The sequence below is a fragment of the Sinocyclocheilus rhinocerous genome, unplaced genomic scaffold (genome assembly GCF_001515625.1).
Source record: "Sinocyclocheilus rhinocerous isolate Xijiao unplaced genomic scaffold, SAMN03320098_v1.1 scaffold1395, whole genome shotgun sequence".
NCBI lineage: Eukaryota > Metazoa > Chordata > Actinopteri > Cypriniformes > Cyprinidae > Sinocyclocheilus > Sinocyclocheilus rhinocerous.
In genome coordinates this window covers 38200-58143 of record NW_015628679.1, presented here as the reverse complement: position 1 = coordinate 58143, position 19944 = coordinate 38200, and the positions used below count along the sequence as shown (strand labels likewise).

Sequence of the window (19944 nt, the reverse complement as noted above, 5' to 3'; positions counted from 1 at the left end):
TCCTCAAAAAAAAAAAAAAACTTTCGCTGATAAATCATGCACAAGGGACCGTTGCAGTCTATCAGTCTTTGCATGGCAATGGTAACAAAATCTATGAGAGTAAAAAAAACATGCACAGACAAATCCAAATTAAACCCTGCGGCTCGTGACGACACATTGATGTCCTAAGACACGAAACGATCGGTTTGTGCCGGAAACCGAACAGTATTTATATCATTTTTTACCTTGAATTCACCACTATGTCCAACTGTCTTTGAGCGCGCGCACGGCATCCGGTGCGTGAGGGGTGTACGCGCTCTGGTGTAGTTTACGTTCATGGGTGTGTTGATATCCAGCCGAAGAGCAATCAACCATAACTTCAGGCGAGCAGGCTCAGAAGTTGGGAATACGTGGAAAGTCACCACTCCCGAATGAGTTTGCGCGAGAGAACGTAATCTTTTAGTTTTAAGTCGGTTTGAACAATCCGGATAAGCGCAAGTAAGTACCATTTTGATTAGCCGTCGTACCTACAATGACTGTGCACTGTGTAAACAATGAGTGACGTATACGCGCGAGAGATCACTTCCGGCGCTTGCGTAAACTACGCCAGAGCGCGTACACACCTCACGCACCGGATGCCGTGCGCGCGCTCAAGGCAGTTGGACATAGTGGTGTATTAGAGGTAAAATATGATATAAATACTGTTCGGTTTCTGGCACAAACCGATCGTTTCGTGTCTTAGGACATCAATGCGTCGTCACGAGCCGCCGGGTTTAATTTGGATTTGTCTGTGCATGTTTTTTTTACTCTCATAGATTTTGTTACCATTGCCATGCATTATACGACTGATAGACTGCAACGGCTGGAGTTAAAAATCATCATCTGTGTTCTACTGAAGAAACAAAGTCACCTACATCTTGGATGCCCCGGGGGTAAGCAGATAAACATCACATTTTCATTTTTGGGTGAACTATCCCTTTAAGTAAGATTTCAGTTTTAATTTAAAAATATCAATAGATGTGCACAACCTTATTACACGCTTAGTAAAGCGTTCCAATGAACAATAGGCGGCCAAACCATTTAAAATTCTGTAAACCATACACAAATTTGAGAAAAGACTAAAATGATCAAAACTCAAAAAGTCGTGTTTCTCCAAAACCCTACATAAACAGATGCACTATAATGTTCTATATATATATATATAGTGTTGGAAATACAAACACGTAGCAGAGTGCTCTAGTGTAGATGTTGAAGAGGGTGGGGCTTAAACTGCAGCCCTGCAGTAAATGTGTAGAGGTTTCTACGAGAAACAAGAGGAAAACACGGTGTAAGAGAAGAAGTGCACTCTTAAACGGAAAAGCCTCATTATAAAGTCTCTTCTGGGCTTCCACCTCTATCTTTACACGGGAGCTTTATTTGCAGGATCTGTGTTTTCTAGTGAAGGTGTGTGAAATAAAGGGCGAATCCTCATGTTTTAACCATCAAAGCAGGAGAAACACAAACCAGCAGACGCGTCTTACAAAGGCTTTAATACACAAACATACCAAATTCTGCTGATTGTGAAAGACAAAAGAATGCATTTCAAGTCTGGTCCGCGGCGTCCTGATCTGTTGTTTCTCGAAGTCGTCGTTGCATATTCGTGTGTTCGCGGCGCGTCTGTGGCGTACGAACAGAAACGTTAAATACTGACATTAACACTAGGTGAACTGATGCAGTTAGAAGGAATAACAAGGAGGCGAGCGCAGTCCGTTTACAGCAGCAGGCATTTGCTGCTCTTCTTGCCCTTGCGTGCCTGCAGCGCCGCCCTGGTGGCCATCTCAAACACCTCCCGCACGCCGTCCTTGCTTTTGGCGGAGCACTCCATGTATCCGAAGGCACAGATGCGGTTGGCCATGTCCCGGCCCTCCTCCGGCTTGACGGGCTCCTGCGGGACACACGCCACCAAACCGCTTTATAAACTAACACAGCAGTAAAAAACACCTATTCGGATGGGACTAGTTTTCTCAGAGGATCACTGAGTTTGCAGAAAAACAAGGTAATTTGCTCTGGAATTATTACAGAAGTTGAGTAAGAAAAACAGACGTGGCAGATTCGGACGGGATTAAAATCTCAAAGTATATGGAGCTCATAATATGTCAAAACTATTTGAATTGTGTAAATTTGAAATATTGACAAGTGTCATTTAACAAAACTGAATTTTATGTGGCATTTAACATAGTTCTGAATTAGATTTTTATTACTTGAATATAATTTATATAGACATGTATTTTCAAACAGCGGATTTTTTGTTCTGAAGTGTTAGACTGCAAATATCCAGTTTTCAAGATGAAGAAGAAATTTGGAACATCAAATTCAATATTCAAAATTCAATACGCAGAAATTCAGATCGTAGAGAAAGTAGGTCAGAGGTTATCCACAGGGAAGAGTAGATGACTTGATTTACAAGAAATGTTTTATGCATCTCTGATAATCCCAGGTTATATGATCACGCGGGTTGTTTACGCATTAAACTCGTGGCCACGGGGAAAAACTGTTGTTCCCTCAACATAAGAAGTGGTGTCAGAGTCCTGCACGGGTCCTGTCTGATTAACCCGCACCCGCAGTCTGTTATCAAGCAAATAAAATCAACACAGAAGCTGCATCTGAAGAGGCATTTAGGTGTGTTTACACACTGTTTAATGCAGGACATGGACGCATTTAATCTGCAGTTACAATGCATAAATACTGTTTTGATATATTAAACATAAATCGTTGAATGCTGATATTTGAAATGATTTAAAACATGAAAAACAAATTGGGAAAAAAGTCGAAATGTGAAATTAAAACCGCCAGTAGGTGGCAGCACGTCACTGTTAATAAGTGAGTCATTGTGATTGAACCGAATCATTTAAACAGTTGATTCATTCAGGAACGAATCACCGTCATGTTGCTCAGAGACACAGAACAGCGCTGTAGCTGTGTTTGGAGTTATTTTTGTTGTTGAAATAGTGCAAAAACAGGCAATATGGCGTCTCTTAATATTAACTTCTTGTTTATTGAGCTGTTGTAAAAAAATCAATATCACATTTGTAATCATGGTAATTTTTTGGAGAAAAACGGCACTCTTCGTGTGAAATTGATTAACTATATGAAGTGCTATAAATATATACATTTTCTGCCATCATGTCTTGAATTTGTGATAATTGTAAATGTATTTTATTAGACTGAATCCTGCAGTGAAAGAACACACTCTGATGTGCACGCACACCAGTCTAGACTTCACGTAATGTAAGCGTGCGCTCTGTAGGGCTGTTTTGAATGGTTTTTGCAAAATACTGTATAATGTCAAATCGCACATTGTTAAAACAACAATTACGATATTATCGCAGACGATATATATCACACATTCCTACCGCTGAGGCATCTCAGATGAGAAGATCTGTTATCTTGGCTTTTTATCCTTAATTGCAGCACCAAAGCATAATTAATATAAGGTAATTTTTTTTACAACTTCTGTTATTGGAAAAGTACAGAGGTCCGGACCTCGGGGACCTCAATGGTGGGTACGGCCCTGTAGCAGTAACTGAAGAACACTCGACCCGGTGTCCGACAGCAACACTATAATTCTGTACCCGACCGAACCACACACGCATGCTCCCACATGAGGCAGACAGAACTCGTTTATTAAACTTCTATTCAAACTGTGAACAGCAGGAAAGTAGGCGGTTTCACTGTCGGGGCAGAGGCGGTGCTCATCCAAACTTACACTTCGTGGCAGGAGCCGCCAGAAATAAAAACATGTTTTATCTTTTTATCGCCTTTAACCTGTTACCGGGCAGATTATTAACAACCAATGGAACATTTCACTGAGCTCATGTCGTGTTGTAAACATGATGATCATTTAACATGTAGCCTAATGGAATTCCCATTGGATGATGATGATCCATCAAAGATCTTTTACAGAGATATAAATAAATAAATAAAAATCCAGAGCATGCGTGTAGGAGTTGGTTTGCCAGGTAAAAATACAAATAGGCTAGGTGTAAAATGTCATTGTTAACTGTGTCTGATAGGAAAACTACGCTAGTCATAGTCCCAAGAAATGATAAATAGCAAATAACACATATACTGAATTTCCGTCATGTTTTGTTTATTTTTAGTAAAATCAAATGTGACCTTGTTGTTTGTAACTATGGCAATGTCTGCCCCGAGACCAGACCGCACAAAACACTTCCGCTACGAGAGAAAGCAGCAGCCGCGCGCGATTCCTGGATGTCATCATCTCCATACGATTATCTCCACAAAATGATCTCGTGGCCACGACGTATTATCACGTTTCCACGAGCTAATATGTTGTGGCCACGACGAAACTAGCCTAAGTGAACCGAACATGTCCGCTCCGTCACCGTAAATGCTTCGTTCGACTTTTCGGAGATCATCTACTCTTCCCTGTGGATAACCTCTGACCTACTTTCTCTACGATCTGAATTTCTGCGTATTGAATTTTGAATATTGAATTTGATGTTCCAAATTTCTTCTTCATCTTGAAAACTTCAAGCTGTATTTTTAAAAACTGGATATTTGCAGTCTAACACTTCAGAACAAAAAATCCGCTGTTTGAAAATACATGTCTATATAAATTATATTCAAGTTAAAAAAAAATCTAATTCAGAACTATGTTAAATGCCACATAAAATTCAGTTTTGTTAAATGACACTTGTCAATATTTCAAATTTACACAATTCAAATTCAATTAGTTTTGACATATTATGAGCTCCATAAAAGTACGTCTGTGAAACACAAAATTTTGCATAATGTGGGACTTTTAATTATAAACCAGTGTTATTTTAGCATCACTGAGATGCTACTAGTTTTTATTAATATTTTGAATGTTTTTATTTTAATATTTTCTGCAATCAAGTTAAAGTTGTAATTTTTGTTACATACATCTATATAGGTTTTCTTAATTTTTATTTCAGTTTTAGTCATTTTAGTACAAGATAGAATTAAAACGAGAAATATAAAGCTGTTTATATTTCATTTCAGGTAATGTTTATTTTACTTTTTTTTTTTTTTTTAGGATTCTTGCTTTAGTTACAAGCCTGAAAACCACAGAGACTCTTATTTTGAAAAGTGATGAGGCTTTGAGAACATGTTAAGAGCATTAATTTTTCTATGAATTATTAAACACTTCTGAAGACAAAAAATTGGCTTTCAAAATAAGTTTCAGCTGATTCCAATAATTAGGAAGTGCCACATATGGGCCTATATATTAATAGTTTTATATACGTTTATTATTATTATTATTAATGCTTGAAATAGACAGAGACTCTTATTTTGAAAGATCTAAGCTTTTCTACTTCAGTTGCTCATTCAAACATATTACAATATAAATTACCATAACATAACATACATTGTTATAATTCATCAACAGTAGATCATAAACGCTCTGAAACCGTGAGCCTGCAGAGCACAAAACAACGGCACATTTGAGCTTTAATAAACCGCCCAAACTTGGGTCCTCTTAAAATTAAGCCATTTCATATTTCATTTTTTTAGTCCCCACAGAAACTTTAGTGGTCGACCACTGGAGTTTTTTTGCTGGCTGATGTGTCACCATTTAATTTCACACGGTTTAATTTATATATGTGACCCTGCAGCACAAAAGCAGTGTTAAGTCACTGGGGTATATTTGTAGCAATAGCCAACAATACATTGTATGGGTCAAAATTATCCATTTTTCTTTTATGCCAAAAATCATTAGGATATTAAGTTAAGATCATGTTCCATGAAGATATTTTGTAAATCTCCTACTGTAAATATATCAAAACTTAATGTTTGATTAGTAATATGCATTGCTAAGAACTTCATCTGAACAACTTTAAAGATGATTTTCTCAATATTTAGATTTTTTTGCACCCTCAGATTCCAGATTTTCCAATAGTTGTATCTCGACCAAATATTGTCCTATCCTAACAAACCATACATCAATGGAAAGAGTATGACTATGATTTATACAGATTATGATGTATAAATCTCAATTTCTAAAAATTGACCCTTATGACTAGTTTTGTGCTCCACGGTCACAGACACATAAATAACAGGGTTAGTTTTACTATTGTTAGTCAAACCTGAATATGCAGAATGGGCTTTCAAAATAAAAGTCCCACATGTTGAGCCAATAAATACACAGAAAACTGTCTCTAATCTTAAACGCTAATGCTAGCGCGAGCTACACACCTGCTTCATCTTGAAGAGCTCGCGGCGAGTGTGTTCGTCGTGGCGCAGGTCCTTCTTGTTGCCCACCAGGATTATGGGAATGTTGGGGCAGAAGTGCTTGACCTCCGGAGTCCATTTCTCGGGAATGTTCTCTGCGGGGTCAGAGAGGTCAGAGGTCAGCGGACGCGGGGCTAGCATGAGCGCGGCTAGCGCGAGACTCACCCAGGCTGTCGGGGCTGTCGATGGAGAAGCACATGAGGATGACGTCGGTGTCGGGGTAAGAGAGCGGCCGCAGACGGTCGTAGTCCTCCTGACCCGCCGTGTCCCACAGCGCTAGCTCCACCTGAAACACCACACGCTAGCGTTAGCACAGCTCGCGGCCGCACGAACCGCTCGCTCCTCACCTGCTTGCTGTCCACCTCGATGTCGGCCACGTAGTTCTCGAAGACGGTGGGCACGTAGACCTCGGGGAACTGGTCTTTGCTGAAGACGATGAGCAGGCAGGTCTTCCCGCACGCGCCGTCGCCCACGATCACCAGCTTCTTACGGATCGCCGCCATTCCTGCGCGGAGAGAGTCTCGCAGCGTTACTCGCCCGGCCAGACCAGAGAACGACTCGACTCCAACGCCTCCAGAGTATATTTCATCATAAAATCACAATCGGGAAATCAATTGACATTTCATTTATATTGATGTATATTAGTGCTGTCAAACGATTAATCGCATTCAAAATAAAAGTTTTTGTTTACATAATATATATGTGTGTACTTTGTATATTTATTATGTATATATAAATATACACACATGCATGTATATATTTCAGAAAAATATTTTCTGTAAATACGTTTGCTATGACATCTACAGTGAAATTTCACAATTCTCAATACCACAGCAGTATTAGTAAAAAACAAACAAACAAAAAAAGTTCTCAAAATGATTTGAAAATAATTAACATGTCAGTAATAAAAAAATGCAAAGGACAAATACAATAGAAAAAAAGACACAAATGAAAAACTGCTTCAAGTTTTTTTTTTTTAAAGGGCACTTATTATGCAAAACCCACTTTTACATGGTGTTTGGACATAAATGTGTGTTAGCAGTGTGTGAACACAACCACGCTACAATGATAAAAATCCACCGCTCCTCATGTTTTAATAACCTTTAAACCAAGTCAGTCTCACTAGACCTGCAGTTCTGATTCTCACGCAGTGTGACATCACATTGTTTAGGCCCCGCCCACAGTGGCTGATTGACAGCCCTGCATTGCTATAGTTCCGCCTTCAGCGGTTACGCGGTCCTTCATGTTCTCCGCGCTCGAGCAGCTGTCTCGCAAGCAATCCCGATGCTCTGTGTCTGTTTGTAAGACTGAACATAAGAGTCTTCATTTTCTCCCAACATCTGAGCGGCTGAGGGCGCTGTGGATTACTCTCATTTTTCAAAGTAATGCGCCTCAAAATCTACCTAAATACATGCATCACTCCAGACTCCTTTGTGAATGTCATGTCGTTATAACCGTATGCGTGTGCATACATTAAGTATTTTTAACTGATCAGCGGGCTTGTGAGATTAGATCCGCGCCGATGACACAAATCAAATGGAAAATAAAGCAGTATAGTCTTGACTGTAATAATTAGACTTTCTTTGTTTCTTGTTGAAGCTAAAAAGTACTTCAGTCAAGAGCAGTGAGTGATTTAGTCTTTGTCTTTTGTTGTTTGATTAATATTAAGCACACAGTCGCAGCAGGAATATTAGGCTGCTGTCACTTTAAGAGCTGCACGGATCCAATTTACTGTTACACTAGTATCTTCATTCTTAACTCTTTACGTTCATTTATTACATAACCGACGAGGGTTTATGTGAATAATCACTAAGCTCCGCATTTTGACATTTTTGCGTGTATTTGACCGTTTAGGTGCTAAAAGATTACTTTATATGTCCGTCTCTGAGCGCATTAAAAAAAAAAGTTTTAGCGCTTTTAAAAACATGAATAAATCTAATCAAGCATGTACAATTTTGCAAAAGTTACATGATTTACTGATTTGCACGTGAAATTGGGTTTTTATGGAGGAACGAAAGCGCACCGCTGGAAAGCGGGTGGAATGGGGCGCAATAATCGTTTTATCTCGTTTATCATAATCGTTGGTGGCCAAAATCGAAATCAAAACTGTATTTCAATTAATTGCACAGCCCTAATATATATATATATATATATATTAATATATATCCCCCATACATATATAATATATACATGCATACACATATATATACAGTAGTCTCCCAATGGCGGAAGACGGTAACTCTGGGAGAAGAATTGTTGAATAAAATTGTGTTATTAATGACAGAATTTTCATTTTTGGGTGAACTATCCCTTTAATCTGAATCAAATAAATAACAGGGTTTGTTTTACTATTATTAGACAATATGGAGAATTGGCTTTCAAAATAAAAGTATGTTATATTTTTATATATAGAGTAAAGCATAGTTTATAATATTAATATTTGTTCATCTTGACATTTTTATGACAATAAAGTACATTTCCCAATCAAACATCCAAAAACAATGAATTAAAAAGTATAGTGCTTCATTTTCGTTATGATAAATATTATCATTATTATGCAAAGTTTACGTCTTTAGATATTTGGCATGAAATGACGCTCTAGTATATTCATGAGATTCACCCAAAAACCATTTAAACCTGAAACATTCAACTACTGTCACAATGTACAATATCTCTTCAGTGTTTTAATTGTAATATTAAATGACCTTTATTTTCCAAAAAATAAAATTTGTTTAATTTTCATTACTTAAAAGATAGATTTAATGAATGTTTTATGCCTTAAAAAAATGTAACTACACAACACAGACTGTCTGAGCAAAAAAAGGCTATTGTAAGAATAAATGAAACTTGTTTTTATGCTTTCAAATAATTAGACATGCTAAAACAGAATTTAGTAACAATAAAACATAAGGTTGGAAAAAATAAAACATTTCATAGGGCCCTAAACATGTAATATTTGTTAAACGTTTAATAAATTGAAGTTAAATTGTTTAAGTTTCGTGATTTTAATTAATTAGACATGTTTTTTGATTAATAAAATTTCATTTAACCATTAAAAATAGAGTCCAGAAAACATTAATTTTTATTGGGTTAGGTATTATAAACTTTATTTTTAGAGGTTTGATGAGGTTTGAATGAAGTGAACTGCTGCTCTTGTGTTTTCATGACCCCCCAAAAAGGCTTTAGAAATACATTAAAAATAGTGTCACAGAATTTAAATAACTAATAAAAGTGTCTTGAGTTCAAGCAGTTTCCTGTGAAAATGAAGGCACTTTCCTCTGTTTATATGCGGATTTAAGCTCTTCTCACGCTTTTAGGTAACGTTATAAATGCGGATGTTTACAGTGAAATGGATGAACATTATGACACTCAGAGCTTTATTTCTTTTGTACACAAACACGCTCTTGCCTTTAAAAGCTTGAATATATTTTTGTGTTGCAAACTGTCGATGCGAAGCTAACGGGCTACACAAGCGGAAGTGAGCGAGTCTCCTCAGTAAGACATTAAAATCCCCAAACATGAAACTCTCTCGCTCGAGAGAAGTTTAATAACAGTCGCTGATCTTTTAGCAAAAGCGTAATGAAGAGAAAACCGCATTAAATTCGCGCTCACCTTCAGTTCAACTCGGCTCGACTCGAGTTTTCCGGGTCGCTTCTGCGCGCGCGCCGGAAGCCAGTCACAACCAGCCAAGATGGCGTCTGAACAACAACCCGTCAAAATAAGAGTCCTCACCAGACGCGTCAAAATAAGAGTCCTCATCAGACGCGTCAAAATAAGAGTCCTCATCAGAAAGCGTCCAAATAAGAGTCCTCACCAGACGCGTCAAAATAAGAGTCCTCACCAGACGCGTCAAAATAAGAGTCCTCATCAGAAAGCGTCCAAATAAGAGTCCTCGCAGTTCGCTTAACAGCAGTTCATTTACAGTTTTTCTCAATCGATTGGACACGTCTCCAAACTCAGGTCACTGTTCTCAAAACAGTTAACACAGTGATCTGAATACTTTGTAATTGTCCTAAACAGATTGTACGTTTTAATTCATTTTATACTAATTACAAATCATGCAAATAATTTTCTCAAAACAATGTGCACAGAAAACTCTCAAGATGTTTTTCACAATAGTTAATACAACCAACCAATACTTTAACATATCTGAAAAAATGTTTGACACAAATCACAAACGTTTATGTTCTATTTGTCCAAACACAACAAACAAAACTCTGTAATTTGCCATTCGATCAAATGAACATGGTATATTTTCGACTGAGACAGGAGCTTTTCAAGCATAGATTCAATCTTCTTACATTTTTTCTCCTATGATGCATACGCAGCACATATGTAGTGTAGATGTAAATGAAAGGCAAGATCAATAGTTAAGGATAATTCATGTATACAGCAAACATATATCCACCACTGTGCTGTAAAAGACTGATCTGTAGATATCTTGCTACTAAAGGTGGCACAAACAGATTTTAAGTTTAAAGCAGATGTTGGATAACAATTTTTATTTCGTTTAGATATGAAGCGTTGTGCTACTTTGGTGTAGGGTTGTGTTAATTGTGTGTAGTGTTTTGACAAACCGGGCCCTGTTTTCAAAATTGTGCTTAAGCAATCGTAAAAAACTGTAATGTACACAGCAAACATATCTCCACCACTGTGCTGTAAAAGACTGATCTGTAGTTATCAGTAAAGTTTGTTTGCATTTCTTGCTGCTAAAGGTGGCACAAACAGATTTAAGGCAATTAGTTTTTTCTCATGGGTGATAGACATTAAAGCATGTCAACATATTCTGTTACACCAAATACACAAAATAATGATCTTTAAAATAACATCATATGACCCCTTTAATAATTGCATCACTAGAAAAAATTGCAGTGCTTCATGTTGCAGTAAAGTTGGGATGCTTGGTTAAGATAATTTTGTGTTTGGATGGCTGTGCTAATTGTTTTGAGAACAAGTACATTGCATTGGAGAAAAGTGCCAAATCGATTGAGAAAAACTGTATTAGGTGCCCTTTTTAACACTCAAACACATACACAGTCGCAGTTTATAATATCTGATATTATATTATCATCATTATCATCAAGCCTTCATTTATTTGATCCAAAGTACAGAAAACGCTGTAATATTGTGAAATATTTGTACTATATAAAATAACTGTTTTCTATGTGAATATAAACAGCTGAATTGTGGGAAAGAGCCAAAGAGAATCTCGGATGCGGCTCAGCCCAGCGATTGACGGACGTTCGCAGGCTAAATGAGAAAATATGCCGCTATTTGGGAAAAATTCAAGGACACGTTTTGTGTCAGCTGTCTTTAACTCTTTCACCGCCAAACACAGAGTTTTCCAGGTTCATGTGATTTTTCACTGTTATACGCTAGGGGGCGCTATCACGCATCTCCTGAATGAGTCTAGAATCACTCGATCAAAAACATAGACCAGGAAGACATGAAAAATAATATGAAAAATAATGCGATCATCAACACTAACCGCATATAAATGAAACCTGCCTGATGTTAGCGAGTGAAATGTGCATCCAGAAAGTGTTAAAGGCCTGTGCAAGCTTTGGGAGCGCTGATGGAAGACATCTACTGCATCTTTGCTTTGATAATATTACTGAATATGATCCAGATGTAGTTCACATATTCATACAACAAAATATTCTGGGGGCCATGACATTTTAGTGAAAATCATAAAAAATGTTGGTGGTGGCTGGCAACTTTTTTCAAAAACGCTGGCGGGGAAAGAGTTAATAGTGTTGGGGCATCAGGGTTAGTTTCTGAATATGTCTGAGGAAACTTTATGAAGTCTTAAATGTTTTTTTTCTTTCTTTATGGACAGAGAGAATGGTTTCTAGATGGATGGATGGATGTAGATGATAGACAGACTCCGGTGGAATGAAGGACACAGATCACGGACGGATCCGTATGAGTCCAGACTCACTGAGCTCCAGTGATCTGTGGTAAAATGCAAAAAGCTGAAGTGAATATATAGGTGTATGTATGTGTGTACCTACTTAACCATATTTTGGGGACAAATTTGTACCCAAAAGTGAGCAAAACCTGACAAAATCGCCAAAAACCTCCATTTGGGGATGCCCTCATTTGTAAAACTGGTATAAGAATAAAGTAAACAAAAAAGTTTTTTTTTGAAATTGTAAAAATGCAGAAAATTTTCTGTGAGAAGTGGGGTTAGGGGTAGGGGTGGGGTTAGGTTAACAATTGTATAACTATCCGTATATAAAAACAAGAGAAGTCTATGTAATGTCCCCAGTTAGATAGCTGAATAAACGTGTGTGTGTGTGTGTGTGTGTGTGTGTACTGTACATGTATGTATGTATGAATACACACACATTGCATATGCATCTGTGTTGTATGCATATTCTATCTATCTATCTATCTATCTATCCATCCATCCATCCATCATCTATCCATCCATCCATCCATCCATCTACAAGCCAAGTCAGAAAGTAAACTATTTCTAAAGTGCTTTATACAATATAGATTGTTTCACAGCAGATTCTTGATCCGTTACAGAAGGAGGAACAAGGAAGCGCTGAGCTGAATCCAGACGGCTGAAGTGTGTCTGAACACCTTTACCTGCATCAGGTGCTCAGAACAAACCCCGCCCCTCACAGCCAAGGCCCCGCCCATCAGACACTCCTCAAAAACGTCTTCAATTCATTCATGTATGTGGCCGTTTTTCACTGCGAGTGTCAAATGCACAGGTGGAAATGTGTCACAAGTTCAGGGTGAAGCTCGATGACAAAAAGTGGCCCAAACGACACCAATTAACCAGCGAGGTCTGAAAATTTGTGCTGCCTGCATTTAAAACAGTCATATTTAATGAAGATGTTAAAACATGCGTAGCACGCGCCAGAGAAGCTGTGAACAATATAAGAAATGATAACTGAATCCGAATGTGATTCCAGCATAACATTGCTGTGTAACCCTAAAACCATACAAACACAGCGTTAGGCAGTAACCCGAGACATGAACGTCCCACACATTCACGCTTATATTCATTCAGATTACACGTTTAATTATACACCTTTGAATCTAAAATTTAACTGAAAGTTTACAGTTCATACTTTTAATAATGAATCAATGTTTCTTGTTTCTTCCCTCAGACAATCCATCTCATGAACACTTAACTTGACAATAAACGTGTAACACACAACACTATTTATACATTTATTTATTTAACACACATACTTATTTACATCTCCTTGCATTTGTACATAACATACCTGTACACACATCTAATACCATCTATTGTCTATTTTATATATTGTAAATTTTTGTAATTTTTGTCTATTGTTATTCCATATTTACTTATTCTGTTTTTATTATTTTTATTATCTGTGTCTTGTCTTGTCACTGTCATTCTGTTTGTACTGTGGAAGCTTCTGTCATCAACACAAATTCCTTCTATGTGTAAACATACCTGGCAATAAAGCTCTTTCTGATTCTGATTTTGATTCATTAACATCCATGAAACCTTTAAGTGGCACAAAATCTTCTTTACAGTAGAAAAAGTTCCACAGATTGTTAAGAAGAAGGAAAGAAATGAAATTGTTAAATTATTAAATTAAATTTAAAACATATTATTATTAAAATAAAATACATTACATTACATTTTCCCACCGCATTCCCCAATGCTTAAAAAACCCACACTAGACACCTAACATGTTGAGTGCTACAGACCCGTGCCTCTCCTCCCGTTCATAGCAAAATCACTTGAACGTGTTGTGTTCAACCAAGTGTCCTCCTTCCTTTCACAGGTTTGAGTCTTACCCAGGGCCACGTTATCCTAATGGGCAACATGGGCTGCAGTCTAGGGCCCCGGACACTAGGAGGCCCCGAGGCTATTCTCTTTTGCATTTTAAATAGGGCTGCCAACTGTTCCTTATAATACGGAATTGCCCTGTATTTGAGGCATCAGAGAAGCGTTCTGTATGAAAATTATACAGAATGCAGTTTATCCCGTATTTGCAGGCATACACCATATGACCACCAGACCATACGAATAACAGATAAATTATTATTTTTCCAAATCATTGTTTGAACTGCAAACGTAGTCGCTCCAGGAAGCCTTAAAGACCAAGTGGAATCCTTTGCCGCCTAGTCGCTCCCGCTTCACAGTGAGATTTCTGCAAATCAGTTTGATTATTAATCGTAAGCACAACATCCAGCTAGAAAACATACAGTCTACCTGAGGGAAGACGTCTTTCACTATTGTAAGTTAATGTTGTTAAATAGAGAAACAAAATGTAAAAATTTTAACTTCTAGCGTATTATTACACTTGGACCTCATTATTGAAAAACAAATTCAAGCACCAAAAGCAGCCCACACTCTAGGCTATAAGTTCTCTTTAATTGAAAAAAAACATGCATACATAGGCTATGGTTGCAATAGAGAAGCAGGAAGAACAGGAAGATGTCACACCCCTGGACTGTTTGTGTTTTCCTCCCCATGTGACCCAGTTTCTGTCTCTAGTTGATTATATCATTTAGTTCAGGTGTGTCTTGTCTATTAGCCCCGTTATCCCATGTATTTAAGCCCCAGTCTGTGCAGTCTGTGTTTGTCGGGTCTTAAACATCATGTTCGTGTGTCCAAGCTGTTCCTTGTGTGGATGACCCCTTGCGTTTTGGATTTTTTAAAGACTGTTGCTTAGATCCACGTCTCCGCGTCGTTACTTCTGACACAGTGAAGACCTGACAGACAAAAAAAGTATAACTGCGTGTTCCCCTGCGTTTGATTTTCGTGTTTTGGAAGTGTTTTGTTTTGTTTTTGTCCATGGACCGCCCAGAGTTCCTCCTCCTCCTGCTGGAGCAGGGGGAAAGATCTTTCGAGGGCCATACAAGACTGTTCCTGGAGGTAGCTCATTACACCAGCTACCCGGACGATGCACGTTCTACAACGCCAGCCTGAACACCACGTGCAGAGCTCCGTCATCTGAAGATGATCCTCGGGAGAATTTCGCCACCTTTGTGGAGTGGATACTGGTGAGAAATGGATCTCCGTTCACCGTCTGTCCCGAGGATGATCTCGCCAGTTCCACTCCGGACACAGAGCCCAGCCCACCATCACCCCGCTGCGCGGAGCCTAAACCCGAGCCCACAGCAGACGGAGAGCCAGAGCACGCCGCGACTGACGAGCCATCGCCAAGAGGGGCGACAGAGCTGAGGATCGCCCCTGAGCCTTAGCCTCACACCACGTCTGACCAAGTGCGAGAACCAGCAACTGAGCCGGCAACTGAACCTGCACTAGTGGACTATGCAAGGGAGCATGAGGGCTTGGAGAGGAGCCCCGCCCACTGCACCACCGCTGAGGGTAAGCGTCCCCTGGACTAATAGACTGGGAGGCGGACATTTATGCGGACATGTCCATTCTCCTCCCACCTTCCTCAGACTTACCAGTCTGCCCTGAACTGTCTGCCAGCCCTGTCATTCCCCTGTCTGATGCGCTCCCTGTGCTCAGAGTCGCGATTTGGTGTGTGTGGGCAGTGCACACCAGCCCTGAGAGCCCGGAGGCTCACAAATGCCCACCTACCCTCCCGCTCCTGCCTCCTCCACCACTGTCTCCTGGCAGCCACTCAGCTCACCCTCAGCCCACCATCTGTGCAGTGGGTTCGCCACGGGTCTGCCAGTTTCCATCGCTGGAGGATCACATGTCTCCGCCTCCAGCCTCTGAGACCTGGACTCCACCTCGGCGCATCGACCCAGCGGCTCCACCATGGCTCCTAGCTCCCTCCTCTCTGCTGTGGCCCGTTAGTTCACCGGCTCCGCCGGGCTCCCTCGTCCCTCCAGCTCCGCTTAGGTCATTCGTCGACCATCCGTCGCCTCGGCACTCCACTCCTCCGGCTCCGCCTCGTCCCTCCGTCCCTCTTGCTCTGTCAGGCTCCTCCTTCCCTCCGGCTCCACCTCGGTCCTCTGTCGCTCCGGCTCCAACGTGGCCTTCCGGATCCGGATATTTTAGTGATGATTGATATTTAATTAATTTTATTTGCTGGGCTGTTTCTGATTTGTAAGATTATTACTCGATAATATTGTTTAATTTATGTACACAACTATGGGATTATGACATTTCACAGGTTGTATCATACGATGGCTTCACATTTTCAACCCAAACACACAGTGAAGAGATGGGATACTCATAAGACAGTAACGTGCCCATTGTTTGATTGCATATTTGATTTCGTCCCTCCGTCCCTCTTGCTCTGTCAGGCTCCTCCTTCCCTCCGGCTCCACCTCGGTCCTCTGTCGCTCCGGCTCCAACGTGGCCTTCCGGATCCGGATCTTTTAGTGATGATTGATATTTAATTAATTTTTAATTAATTTAATTAATTTAATTAATTAATTTAATTAATTTTAATATTTAGTTAATTAAACAGCTGGGCTGTTTCTGATTTGTAAGATTATTACTCGATAATATTGTTTAATTTATGTACACAACTATGGGATTATGACATTTCACAGGTTGTATCATACGATGGCTTCACATTTTCAACCCAAACACACAGTGAAGAGATGGGATACTCATAAGACAGTAACGTGCCCATTGTTTGATTGCATATTTGATTTACCATTTCATTGAATCTAACCGGCGTACAACGGTGTGATGGGGGGGCCCAAAGCTGCGTTAGCCCATGGCCCCGCAAAGGTTTAATGCAGCACTGGTCTCACCTCACGGTCCTGGGGAGGGGAGGTATTAAAATCACATGGGCTGGTCACTGGGGTTGCTCAGGGATCGGTTCTGGGACCCCTCCTCTTCTCCACATACACTACATCACTGGGACCTATCATTCAGGCAGATGGGTTTTCCTAGCATTGCTATGCTGATGACACACAGCTCTATCTCTCATTTCAACAAGATGATCCAACGGTAGCTGCACAGATCTCAGACTGCCTGGCAGACATCTCAGCATGAATGAAAGAACATCACCTACAGCTAAACCTGGCAAAGACTGAGTTAATAAACTGTGGTCGGTTAATGAGCAGCGGCTTGTGGCCCTATCACAGAGAGGCACAAAATCACTCTCCAGTACATTCTCTTTCACCGTACCCTTTTGGAGGTACGGCCTACCAAACTCCATCAGGACAACCAAATCCTCACAATCCTCAATAACTGAAAACTAATCTCTTCCTTGAACATCTAACTTCCTCCTCATAAAAAGAAAAAAAATCCTATGCCTTCACTTCCCTTTATCCCTTCCTGTCCTAGCTTTTATTATTTTGAATGATGATTGACACCTTATATAATCGGCACTTCACGTGTTTATTGTCATCTTATGATACATTGCTTGTTGTATTCCTCAACTGTAAGTTGCTTTGGATAAAAACCTCTGCCAAATGAATAAATGTATATGTAATGTAAATAAAATGTTATTCTGAGTTTTTATGTTTTACAACAAAAGGTCAGAGTAGCATCAAGTTATGTTTACCACAGAGCAAACTGAAAAGTACCATTATAAAAACCCATAGGAATATCTCAAGGGAGCTCACGACCAATTAATGTTCTGGGTTTGGCCGTCACTCATGGTGTGGTGAATACAGACACAGAACGCCATGATAGATCAATAAAGCAGATTGAACCTCTTGATCTTCCTGTCTAACACATTAACAGAACTCCACCTGCTGGACAACATGAGTGAGAGCAACAGTCTTAAAACTTTCACTGTATAATATGGGTGTGATCCGCCTGATTCCAACGATTCCTAAAGCAGTGATTCCAGATTTAACACAATCTGTGTTATAAATATCTTCAGCAAAACAGATATATGCTTACCAGGAATACACACACACACACACACACACACACACACTCGTCTGCTTGCCTGTATGGAGTTGGTCCTTTTAATATCACTTAATGCATGTTCATATCTGCTGGTCTGCATATACTGTACTTTGCATCAACATTAAGAATTATACTGAATTTGGTCTTTATCATCTTAGTCCGTTATTATGCCACATATAAGTGTTTTGCTGTATGGGAGGAAAAGTGAAAGTTTGCACACTGTGTTCATGGCCATATGCTTGCCTTGTAGTACATTAAATTAATAAACTATATAACGAATTTGATCTTTTAATTGCACTTAATGTATCTTACAGTATGACCTGATGTCAAGTCAAGTCAAGTCACCTTTATTTATATAGCGCTTTTAACAATACAGATTGTGTCAAAGCAACTGAACAGCATTAATTAGGAAAATAGTGTGTCAATAATGCAAAATGACAATCAAATGGGACATCAGAAATGGGATCCTGTTAGAAGGGGATCACGCATTTCTAAGGGAACAACAGGGTCCCAACATAAAGGCAACTGACCAAGGAGGCAACAGAGATGGGCCTAACACTTAGTTCGTTGCAAATGGGATTCTCCAGGAGCAGCGCCCTCGGCTCTCAAGCTGAGGCGGGCCCTTACAGCACATACTGGAAGCGACTCATAGCTAAACCTCACAGAGAGGGCAGCCCTTCTCAGCTCGACCAGAAGGGGGCGCTAGATTAGAAGGGGTAACCCAGCAGGGCCCAATAAGAGACAGTCCACTGAAGCAGCTGGACATGGCCTCATGCTCTCTATCTCGGTATAACCAGACCCAATAGAATCTGAAGAAATAGCGGGACCCAATAACCATTCATGCGAATAGAGCTTACTGCTCCTCAGAGCAGAAAGCACAAAAGAGGGGTTTTCACAGAAACACAAATCCCTCTTACCTCAGGGAACGCAGTGTACTCCAGCCCACTCCGCAGACGGGTGATTATGAAGGTTAAGGAACGACTCAAATCTCGGGAGACCCCTCAGGGTGTGAAATGAGTAGCGCACCCTGCCCAGAGGATAGGGAGCATGTCACGAAGGATGTACTCAGAAGAGTACTAGTCCGCGAGAAGGACGCTGGTCCTGAGGTTGCAGCGTTATACTGGGGACCTGATGCTGGGAGGCTTCCTCAGAAGCCCAGGCTGCGTGTCCAAGCTGAAGATGAGGGCTGGGTCCAGAACCGATGAGTGAAACCATCACTGTAATTGGTCAACAGCAGGAGGTCCTGAATTAGCAGGTGGGTCAAACCTAAAGTCAGAAAAACAGAACAGGTCTGAGTAGCGCTGCAGAGAAAGGCTAGCATCGAATACACAAGAACTAGCAGTAGAGTAGATGAAAAATGGATCGTACTCACCAACCATGACTCCCGCGCATAACTCAGGCTAATGGATATAGTCTGGAGGCGAAGTCCGAAGCCTGGGCCTTCGTGGAATGAAGGATTTAAAGGCGGCCGAGCGCGTCTTGGCCTCCTTAAATTTTACGACCACTGTCTCGATGGAAGTGCCAAAAAGCTAAGAAGGGGAAACCAGTGCATCAAGAAGAAAGCCCTTCTCTTTCGATCCGATAACCACCTGACTCACCCACAGATGCCTCTCCGTAACCACCATGCTTAACAACTGCAGTTTTCAGGGAGTTTGGAGATAGAGATAGCAGGCCAGCGTCTCTTCAACAGGGGGTATCTTTTCATAACCATTCTCACGCATACGCGGGGCAGGAGGAGTTAACTTCAAGCCGGAGTGCAGTATAATGTGGTTATCTGAGAAGGACATGATATAAATCATCTGTCCAACAACTGCAGACAGATCCACACTATACACTTCATATAAACAAAAGGAAATTACTGATAGAGAGAAATTTCCCGTCAGGTCCTTTCCATGTTCTCACCGCGACCGCAA

The 19944-nt window shown here is 40.2% G+C and overlaps 1 protein-coding gene across 2 annotated transcripts; it reads right to left on the bottom strand.

The window, feature by feature from the left end:
• Positions 1-1488: 1488 nt before the first annotated feature.
• On the bottom strand, positions 1489-9948 carry LOC107737929 (rho-related GTP-binding protein RhoA-D-like). Of its 2 annotated transcripts, none has more exons than XM_016549571.1 (5): positions 9847-9948; positions 6582-6739; positions 6400-6520; positions 6199-6329; positions 1489-1903 (listed from the first exon to the last, which is right to left on the bottom strand). In XM_016549571.1, the coding sequence occupies exons 2-5, from the start codon at positions 6735-6737 to the stop codon at positions 1730-1732; spliced, it is 582 nt and encodes a 193-aa protein (XP_016405057.1). In that variant the 5' UTR covers positions 6738-6739; positions 9847-9948; the 3' UTR covers positions 1489-1729. The 2 variants fall into 2 exon arrangements, with proteins under 2 accessions (XP_016405057.1, XP_016405058.1); XM_016549572.1 differs by having other exon boundaries at positions 6582-6805; positions 9847-9946.
• Between the last annotated feature and the right edge of the window lie 9996 nt (positions 9949-19944).

What these genes read in the sequence shown, in the direction of transcription:
- LOC107737929 (XM_016549571.1), bottom strand. Translation starts at nt 6,737, where the DNA reads ATGGCGGCGATCCGTAAGAAGCTGGTGATCGTGGGCGACGGCGCGTGC. An exon ending in TCGAGGTGGACAGCAAGCAG is followed by an intron (nt 6,521 to 6,581) that starts GTGAGGAGCGAG and finishes GTGGTGTTTCAG; the next exon opens with GTGGAGCTAGCGCTGTGGGA. An exon ending in CGACAGCCCCGACAGCCTGG is followed by an intron (nt 6,330 to 6,399) that starts GTGAGTCTCGCG and finishes CTGACCCCGCAG; the next exon opens with AGAACATTCCCGAGAAATGG.